The following is a 10,545-nucleotide window of genomic DNA, read 5'->3' on the forward strand; positions in this document are numbered from 1 at the left end:
TTCTTGCTATAACTTTATCTCCCCCCCCGCCCCCCACACACCCCCTCCCCCATTTCTATCCTGATCTAAAAACACATACAAACATGATAAACCAAACCAAAAGCAAGTGTTTTTTTTTTTTTAATTCTTTTAAAAATACAGTTTTATGACAAAACTCATACTCCTACTTATCAAGTAGAATAAAACAGATTAGGTGCACATCAGAGCAGCCTATTGCTGACTTTGAAAATCTTGGACGATAGCACATGATGTTGATGTAAAAAATAAAAAATAAAAAACTAACTTGTCTTATCCAACGTTATTTCTTCTTCTTTTTTCCTATGTGTCTGTCTAGATGAACACATATCTTGAGCAACTCAGTTATATGGTTAAATGGATAGGGAAAGAATAGAAGATGGATTTACAACAACTGATCCTTTGCTTTCTAACCATGAAGATACTCTGGCGCCAGCCACAGCCGCCGTCGTATTCAGCACCTTGGTTGCCGTCTCCGGCTCCTTTGTTTTTGGTTCTGCTGTAAGTTAATTTTCGTTTTACCTTTGCTTCTCTCTATAGTTTGGACTTTGGATTAAAGTCGTTTAACTTTTAAAAAGTGGAAGAAAACGGTAATATAGATTTCACTTTAGTATCAATTTTTTTGATAGAACGTACATACTAAAATGATGGAGGTTCTATGTGCTTTGCTGAATAATAGAAGGGCCAAAATACAATTGGATGATCATTGGTTGTACTTTTTGTGCTCTAGATCCTTTTTGTTTTTCTGCCCCTAGATTTTGTTCGGGGGTCAATTATGCACCCTGAGGCTTTTGACTATCACAGCACATGCCTGTGAAGTTTTAAAAGTGCAAGAAATTACCTGATTAAGGTTTCTAGTTTCTCTCATATCCGTTTTAAAGTTAGCCATTCAAATTGAAAATAAGGCGGGTTTGAGTCAGGGGCATCTCAATGAAATCGGAGGCTTAAAGTCAAAACTTAAGAAGATGTGAGGAAATAACATTAGTAATGTGACAACGGTTGGACAAGTAGACACGATTAATTTAGATAACTAAGAAAAAAAATTGTATGATATTAATAAATTTTCTTTCAAGTTTATAAGTTTTTTTTTAAGTATTACAGTATAATAGTCTTAAATTATTCAAATATTCATATCTACTAATAAAAATATTTGATAACTAGTATGAAACAAAATGCTAATGTTTCGTTAACTTAAAAAAACCTTACTAAGTAATATAAATAATTATAACTAATAGAAAAGGTTTTGGCGAGCCTTTGACTTTTGGGTTCATTTACAAGATTACATGCGGAGCTTGGATCTAGAATCCAAGCTTAATGGATTTATTGAACCCATAGTGCTCCATCCGTATCTATTTACATGATACATGGGCGTGCCTAGATTTTTAATATTTTTTTTTTTTAGTAAACGTTGAAATTTAAAGAACCAACATAACTTCATGTTCAATCTACATGCTTGATGATTAAACCCTTCAACCTCATTAAATGTAAGCACTAGTCATCGTCACTAAACTTGGATGGTGATCAACAACATATTAAAGTTTTAACAAAAAAAATTTAAAAACAAAATACCTGACATATAATGTTAGCTAGAGGCACAACCATTATGATTCACACAGCTTGGTAACTGGTAAGTCTCCGTGACTAGCAGTGCTCGGGAGTAGATCCACTTTTTAAGGGAGAATGTTAACAACTGGAAAGAGTCACGGAAAATGATTTATCAGAAGATTGACCAACCACGAGAATGATCCAAGGTTCATCACTATGACATCAACTAGCAAATGAGCTACTGGAATGAGCGGACCATCACTTTTTAATAGCTCCTACTTGGTTGGTTCTGGCTGAGTATGATTTGCTTGATCTGCTGCTTGTACATCTTTTAATATTTCTAATTCATGGACAACCCCATTTTGAGCGTTGACTAGGGCGTCAAAAAGTGAGCAGATTGGGGAGAGTTTCTCTTTTGCGCATCTTTGGGAGCGGACAAAGTTGATCATATAGTGAATGATTATCATTTTTCACCTCTATATATTAAGTTTTGAACCCCCTTAAAACAACCTTAAAGTGTTGTTTAGTGGTCAAGGGGGTTAAAAACCTTCATAAGGTCATAGGTTCAATTCCCACTGGCTACAAAAAAAAATTTGAACCCCCTTCGTGGAGATCCTGCCTCCGCCGCTAAATATGGTTGTAGTGATATGATCTAGTCGAGCAGTGATTGTTTTGTTATTTGTGGTAGCAATAATAGAAGATGGAGTAAGCATCATGTGTTTGTTACTTGATAGACATCTAGTGCTAGCATTGATGATGTCCAGATGAATATATTTCTCTGTGATAACTCTGTATGTAACATAAGAAGTGGAGTCCTTATGACTTGTTGGCCGTTTCATATAACTAGGTTTTATCCAAAACTGAACTAATGTTTCGTTCTAATGAAGGTGGGATTTTCTTCACCTGCTCAGACTGGGATAATAGAAGAGCTAGGTCTCTCAGTGGCAGAGGTCAGTCCAAACATTATCGAAAATATTATTTTGACCAAAAACAATAGCAGCAATTCTCCTCATGATTCAAGTCAGTCAAGAAGTATTCATTTCACATGAAGTAAAGAATTTGATAAGGCCATAAGATTTGATGTACTCTCTCCGTAGAAGCCCGCGAGAATCTTTAACCTATTTTTTTAATTGTTATCATTCCAGTACTCTGTATTTGGTTCAATATGGACAATTGGAGCAATGATAGGTGCTGTAATGAGTGGAAAACTAGCAGATCTCTTTGCCCGGAGAGGTGTAAGTTTTTGTTTTGTTGGTTAAATATCTGAGCATGTAAAAAATTTAAACAGGGCATCAACCTTTCGTTTACAATCCTTTGTTTTGTGTAATTATGCAGGCAATGGGCCTCTCCGAGATGTTTTGTCTTGTGGGATGGCTTGCAATCATTTTTGGAAGGGTATTTATCTTATCCTTATTTCCACTTTTATGTTGTCATTCTCTCCTCTAAATTAACTTTACTTTTCTATTGTTTTTATTGTCAACAGAATGCTTTATGGCTTGATATTGGGAGGTTGTTAATGGGGTATGGAGTTGGCGTTATTTCATACGTGGTAAATATATCGCGTGTTTATAAAACAAATTAACATACCTTATATTGCAAAAGACTTAGTTGTTGTTTTCTACACATAGGTTCCTGTATATATAGCGGAAATAACACCTAAGAATCTCCGAGGCGCATTCACAACAGTTAATCAGGTAATCCAACAGTTTTAGGTTTTTATTTTCGATATCTGGCAACTGAGCTTGGATACTTGTGATGTTTCAGCTAATGATATGCTGTGGAATGTCACTTATGTATGTAATTGGAGTAATCATCAATTGGCGCCTACTTGCTCTTATTGGTAAATTTTGTTTCTGTCCTTTTCCCTTTAAAAGCCTCTTGCTTCAAACATATTTTTTAATCTGACATAATTTCAGGAACTATTCCATGTATAATACAACTGGGTGGCCTATTTTTCATACCAGAATCTCCTAGATGGCTGGTAAGATTATACAACCTAAGATTCTGATGTATTCATAAATGAGCATGCAGTAATTTTCACTGTGATAGAAGTTGCATTCATTTAATATCTTAATCAGGACTAATTCAACTTATTTTAAATTGAGTTGCCTATGTTTTTGTCAACAGGCTAAGGCTGGCCAGTGGAAAGAATGTGAAGCTTCTCTCCAGCGCCTTCGGGGGAGGGATGCCAATATATCAGAAGAAGCTGCTGAAATTAAAGTGAATTCCTGACTTTCCATGAGTGAAAGCATTTATATCTCTTTTATTTTATTTCCATTTCGATGTTTGTATGACTGGAACTTGACTGCAGGATTACACAGAAACTCTTCAAAAACTCTCCGATGCTAAGATGATTGATTTATTCCAAAAAAAATATGCACATTCTCTTATAGTAAGACAACCTTTAATTTTCTCTTACAGAACAATTGATCTTTTATCTTCTCTGATCAATAAAAATATTATCATTACCTATCGATTCAGGTTGGAGTGGGCTTAATGGTATTGCAACAATTTGGAGGGGTCAATGCTATTGCATATTATGCAAGTTCTATTTTTGAGTCAGCTGGTATGTAATGTTCCTATACTTTGTGTTACATTAGTCTCTTGTTAATAGAAAAATAAATAAATTTGATTATGTTAATACAAAATATATCAGGTTTCTCCGGTAGGATAGGATCAATTGCAATGGTGGTTGTACAGGTTAATATCTTGACGCGGTAAATCAATTATGAGTTCGCTTTGTCAGAGTTTGAGTGTTTCGGGCAATCTGCAGATCCCAATGCAAGTTTTAGGAGTTCTCTTGATGGATAAATCAGGAAGGCGTCCATTACTGTTGGTAAATATAATGTTTATTAGAACTCATTGTATTGGTTATGTATTTCTCTTTGATGAATAACTTTTACTTATATAAGGTTTTCTTCAGGTATCTGCAGCAGGCACATGCTTGGGTTGCTTTCTTGTAGGATTGTCATTCTTATTACAGGTTTGACGTTTAAAATTCTTATCGTTCAGTTCTTTTCTGTGTCTGATTCATTTTCTGATAAAATGTAGTTCACAGGATCTTCAACTTTGGAAGTCTAGCCCCTTATTGGCACTTGTTGGTATACTGGTAATACAATTTCATCCTTTCATGCAATCACCTGGATACTTCTTTATGTAACACTATTTGTATCCTAAGCAGAGGCGGATCCAAGATTTAAAATTAATGACTTCCTACAACGATCTTAATTAACATACAATAGTTTATGGGTTCACAATATGATATTTGTAGATATTTAATGAATTTCTTAGTATATATACAATGTATAAACAAAAGCTACTGGGTTCCGATGAACCCGAGCCTTGTGCTCTGGATCCGCCCCCGATCCTAAGTTGCTCGGACACTGGTGCGGGTCTCTAACACGGGTACGGATCTAGAAATCGGATCCTTCGAGATATAAATTCTATGATTCGGGGATATGGATCCTAGAACAGATACAGGTACGGAAATCCGGCTACAAGTAATTCAAAAAATTAAAAATATAAAAATATCTCTAAATTATGAGAAATTTTGTGGAATACTTACGTAGAGTTTGTAAAGTGTAATTTTCTTTTTTATTCTCAAGTTGTAGATAAGTTAATGATTGATTTCCTAGATAAGGTATAATATTTTGTTCAAATTTACCCTATTTTTGGTTATGATTTCGGGAATCAAATTGTATGTAGTCTCGAATTTTTCCGCCCGTCATGGTCAAAGCACCCAAAATTATTTGACCAGATCCAGTACGGATCCCACATTTATTGAATCAAATCTATTTGAAAATTGTTGTCAGGTTTTCACTGGATCATTCTCATTAGGCATGGGAGGTATACCGTGGGTGATTATGTCAGAGGTTTGTTGTTCTAAAAGTTACCTCATTAATTATAAATATTGGTACAATACAAATCAAACACAATTTAAGCTAACTGTTTCTATCTCAGATATTTCCAATTAACGTCAAAGGTTTAGCTGGAAGCCTTGTGACAGTAGTCAATTGGTTCGGTTCTTGGATCGTCTCATATTCGTTCAACTTTCTTATGCTATGGAGCTCTGAAGGTACTGTCTTGTCTATCAATATCCACTTCCTCAGACGAAAACAGAAACTGAAAAGAAATTAAGGCTTTGGTTTAGATACATGTCATGAGTTCGAATGCTGATGCGAACTAAAAGGTTGTTATCTAGCTAGAAATTGATAGAGGGTCAGATCCATTGTTATTGAATTTCCAACTGCACGCCAGTTGGTCCTCGTGGATTTCTCGGTTATAAAGAGAGAGCTATTGCATAATCGAGACATGTTTTTTTTTTTTGCTGAATTTATCTTTTGTTGGTGTTTCAGGAACATTCTTCATATTTTCAGCAGTATGTGGTTTGACAATTATGTTTGTCGCAAAACTGGTTCCGGAGACCAAAGGCCGCACCTTGGAAGAAATACAATTGTCGATGAATTCCTATCTTAACCAGTCATGAATTGTATGTTCTATGCGATACATTAATGTCTTGGTATATTTCTTTGTTTCTTAAATCCTTGGAATTTGTTCACAAGTATTAGTGATATAGTAATGAATATACTGCTTCAAAACATCATAGAAAAATGTATCTTGGTTTAGTGCATTAATTAGTTTGAGCACAAGATATCCTAACAAATGAACTTCTCAGCAATCAGCATAAAAAATATTAATCGACTACGTGTGCTTTTCTCTAAGAAATTAAATATTGAATTGATGTGATATATTAGTTTTAGATATGAGGAAATGATGCGATTCTTCGAGTTAACAAAGAACCAACAGATCGGGATCAAGATTTTGAAATGAAAACCTAGGTTTGTGGGATGATTTAAAGAAACAATGTATCTCAAGTTTTAGGACTCAGAATAGATGATTAAAAAACGAGGTGAAAGATGACGATATGAATTATAAGAAAGACTAATTACTCGTTCAAAACAAGTAAATATTGGTGTTGCACTAGTTCAATGAATGTTCTGATTTTTATGATATCAAAGAACAAATTTAGATTAAGAAACGTGTTCTTGAATAATCAAAACTTAAAAAGTTCCTAAAATCACCACTTGGAAACAATTAACATGATAAAGAAACATCACCACAATTGAAAATAAGAGTATCACCACCTTGCTTGGAACCAAAAACAAGGATAAAGAAGACAAAATAAAGAAAAATACTCTATTGCGAATTAGGGCAAATATAAAAAACGTGAATTGTATTCTACAAGGCATGAGTACACTTTATATAGGCCTAAGGTCTCTTCTTTGTTAACTATAATTTTTATACTAAGGAAATAAAATAGCTAAAGATAACAACAACAACGACAACAACCCAGTAAAATTTCATAAGTGGTGTCTGGGGAGACTAGCATATATGCAGGCCTTACCCCTACCTGGCGGAGTAGAGAGGTTGTTTCCGATAGACCCTCGGCTCAAGAAGACAAAAAAAAATCCATATTCTACAAGGAAAAGAAACTAGAATCCTAATAAAAGAAAAATCCTTATTCTGAAGGAATATATTAAAGAAAGTCTATACCTATCAAGAAAAAGAAACAAGAAATTCTTTTTTGTAAGAAACAATAAATTCTATTTTAAGAAGGAAAGAATCTTGGTTTCTTGAAACCAATCTTGAGCTTCTTGGACTTCTTGCGCTTCTTGAAAAAAAATCGATATGTTTGAACTTGAACTCTAAAACATGATCTTGACCAAAGTTAATAAAATTAAACATAGACTCATCATTTCATCCGGATATGTAGTAAAAGCTATTAACAGATTAAATGCATGTGGATGAAATATTTATGCCTTTATTGAGATTGGTCAGTTGAAATTTCTATTAGTCGAAATGTGTTACATAAATCAAGTTTGGATTGTGACACAATTAACATGAGAGAAAAAATTGAGAAAATAACGATGAAGACCGTTAAAATGGGAAGCCGGTGGAATTGGAGGGTTTGAAGTAAGTATCGATTATAGTGATTTCCTTTTTTCAATTTTTTTTTATTGGTAACATTGTGAATATTACGATTGATCAATCAAATGATAAATAATATAGAGCACTTTACATCATAATCACCTCCTCAAAAGTACTATGAATGTTCAGTCTCAGCTCAAGTCTATACATCAGTGATATTCCTCAAGAATTCTCTACATCTACTTGCCTTCTTAGACTTATGGATATCATTTAATCTAACTAATATTTCCTTCTTTATCTGTTCTACAACATCTGCAATATTAACATTGACTCGTTGAAAGATCTTCCAATTTCTTGCCTTCCACGTATGATAGAATAGAGCTCCCATTGTAGCTGCAACCACTTCTTTCTTTAACTGTTTCCATTTCTTCTTTTTAATGTTGTTCATTATGCTCGCTATATCCCCTTCTTGCAGTTGTACACTAAGCCATCGCAGCACCTCAGCACGAGCATTCTTTATCCAAGTGCATTCCACAAATATATGTTGGTTGGTTTCAGGTTTTTGTTCTTCGCATAAACAACAATCTATGTTGTCTACTTGAATCTGCAACTTCACCAATTTCTCCCTTGTAAACAGTCGACTTTGAGCTCCAAGCGTCAGAAAAAACCTGTGCTTTGATTGTGCTACACTGCTCCATATCAAATCTGACATATGCAGTCTTTACATTCCCCCTAGTAATGCAATATAGCTCCAAGTTATTGAATAGCCACCACCCCTTCTCAGGTTGTATACTCCTTGTTCATACCATCCATACATGTCCTCCTTCAAAGAGTTAATTTTCTTCCAATACGAACTGCAGTCAGCAGGTATCTTATGATTCCAAATGTTAGTATCGGTCTTCTTAAACAATTCATGCACCCACTTCAGCCATAGAGCAGCTGCCATAATAATAATATTCCCACAGAGGTCACATTCCATAGTTCTGCCTTTAACATTTAGCCCACCAATTTTTTTAGGAAAACATATTCTTTCCCATGCCATTAGGGCTAGTTTTTTTCTGTCTTCAGTACTCCTTCATAGGTAGTCCCTACATATACTGTCCACCTCTTTTACCACTACCTGAGGTAGAATGAATACAGAACTCCAGAAGATATAGATGGAGAACAAAACAGAATTAACCACCTGCAATCTGCCCGCATATAACAATTGCTTAGAATATCATGTTTTTATCCTGCTAGTTATTCTGTCTACTAGCTCACTGCAATTTTTATTATACTAAGAAAATAAAATTGACTATAATTTTATTATACTAAGGAAATAAAATAGCTAAAGATAACAACAATCGAGTAAAATCCCGTAAGTGGTGTCTGGGGAGGGTAGTATATATGCAGGCCTTACCCCTACCTGGCGGAGTAGAGAGGTTGTTTCCAATAGACCCTTGGCTCAAGAAGACAAAAAAAATTCATATTCTACAAGGAAAAGAAACTAAAATCCTAATAAAAAGAAAATCCTTATTCTAAAGGAATATAATAAAGAAAGTCTATACCTATCAAGAAAAAGAAACAAGAAATTCTTTCTTGTAAGAACAATAAATTCTATTTTAAAAAGGAAAGAATATTGGCTTCTTGAAATCAATCTTGAGCTTCTTGGACTTTTTGCGCTTCTTAAAAAATTTGATATGTTTGGACTTGAACTCTAAAACATGATCTTGACCAAAGTTAATAAAATTTAAAATAGATTTTTCCTTTCATCTGGATATGTAGTAAAAGCTATTGACATATTATATACATGTGGATGAAATATTTATGCCTTTATTGAGAACGGTCTGTTGAAATTTCTACTAGACGAATTGCGTTATATAAATCTAATTTGGATTATGACACAATTAACATGAGAGAAAAAAAATAGAGAAAATAATGATGAAGACCGTTAAAATGGGAAGTCGGTGGAATTGGAGGGTTTGAGGTAAGTATCGATTGTAGTTATTTTCCTTTTTTCAGCTTTTTTTTTTTGGTAACATTGTGAATATTACCAATGATCAACTAAATGATTACACCTATAGAGCACTTTACATCATAATCACCCCCTCAAAGGTACTATGAATATTCAGTCTCAGCTCAAGTTTATACATCAGTGATATTCCTCAAGAATTCTCTATATCTACTTGCCTTCTTAGACTTATGGATATCATTTAATCTAACTAACGTTTCCTTCTTTATCTGTTCTAAAGGATTTGCAATATTTACATTGACTCCTTGAAAGATCTTCCAATTCCTTGCCTCCCACGTATGATAGAATATAGCTCCCATTATAGCTGCAACCACTTCTTTCTTTTACTGTTTCCATTTCTTCTTTTTAATGTTGTTCATTGTGCTCGTTATATCCCTTTCTTGCAGTTGTACACCAAGCCAACGCAGCACCTCAGTACGATCATTCTTTATCCAATTGCATTCCACAAATAGATATTGGTTGGTTTCAGTTGTTTGTTCTTCGCATAAATAACAATCCATGTTATCTACTTGAATCTGCAACTTCACCAACCTCTCCCTTGTAAACAGTCGCCTTTGAGCTCCAAGCCATAGGAAAAACCTGTGCTTTGGTTGTGCTACACTGCTCCATATCAAATCTGCTATATGCAGTATTTGCATTCCCCTAGTAATGCAATGTAGTTCCTAGTTATTGAATAGCCACCACCCCTTCTCAGCTTATATATCCTTGTTCATACCACCCATACATGTCATCCTTCAAAGAGTTAATTTTCTTCTAATACCAACTGCAGTCAGCTGGTATCTTATGATTCCATCTGTTAGTATCAGTTTTCATATACAATCCATGCACCCACTTCACCCATAGATCTTCTTTATTATTAAGTAGCTGCCATAATAATTTCCACACATAGGCCACATTCCATATTTTACTGCCTTTAACATTTAGCCCACCAATTTTTTTAGGAAAACATATTCTTTCCCATGCCATTAGGGCCACTTTTTTCCTGTCTTCAGTACTCCCCCATAGGTAGTCCTTACATATATTATCCACTTGTTTTACCATTACCC

At 34.5% G+C, this 10,545-nt stretch overlaps 1 protein-coding gene across 3 annotated transcripts; it reads left to right on the forward strand.

Annotated features, from left to right (window-relative positions):
• The first annotated feature begins 283 nt into the window (after positions 1–283).
• On the forward strand, positions 284–6,160 carry LOC109236921 (sugar transporter ERD6-like 5). 3 transcript variants are annotated; one of them, XM_019403157.1, is made up of 18 exons: positions 290–516; positions 2,448–2,510; positions 2,706–2,795; positions 2,896–2,955; positions 3,044–3,109; positions 3,189–3,254; positions 3,325–3,400; positions 3,477–3,541; positions 3,688–3,780; positions 3,872–3,952; positions 4,042–4,126; positions 4,217–4,260; positions 4,334–4,396; positions 4,484–4,543; positions 4,619–4,669; positions 5,373–5,432; positions 5,521–5,635; positions 5,916–6,160. In XM_019403157.1, the coding sequence occupies exons 1-18, from the start codon at positions 373–375 to the stop codon at positions 6,044–6,046; spliced, it is 1,413 nt and encodes a 470-aa protein (XP_019258702.1). In that variant the 5' UTR covers positions 290–372; the 3' UTR covers positions 6,047–6,160. The 3 variants fall into 3 exon arrangements, with proteins under 3 accessions (XP_019258704.1, XP_019258703.1, XP_019258702.1); XM_019403158.1 differs by lacking the exon at positions 2,448–2,510 and having other exon boundaries at positions 288–516; XM_019403159.1 differs by lacking the exons at positions 5,521–5,635; positions 5,916–6,160 and having other exon boundaries at positions 284–516; positions 4,612–4,669.
• The last annotated feature ends 4,385 nt before the right edge of the window (positions 6,161–10,545 follow it).

Source organism: Nicotiana attenuata, unplaced genomic scaffold (assembly GCF_001879085.1).
Source record: "Nicotiana attenuata strain UT unplaced genomic scaffold, NIATTr2, whole genome shotgun sequence".
Lineage (NCBI taxonomy): Eukaryota > Viridiplantae > Streptophyta > Magnoliopsida > Solanales > Solanaceae > Nicotiana > Nicotiana attenuata.

Excerpts from the sequence above, each read along its gene's own strand:
- LOC109236921 (XM_019403157.1), top strand. The coding sequence starts at position 373 with ATGGATAGGGAAAGAATAGAAGATGGATTTACAACAACTGATCCTTTG. Across the intron at positions 3,255-3,324 it reads CATTCACAACAGTTAATCAG|CTAATGATATGCTGTGGAAT; the intron begins GTAATCCAACAG and ends GTGATGTTTCAG. Across the intron at positions 5,636-5,915 it reads TATGCTATGGAGCTCTGAAG|GAACATTCTTCATATTTTCA; the intron begins GTACTGTCTTGT and ends TTGGTGTTTCAG.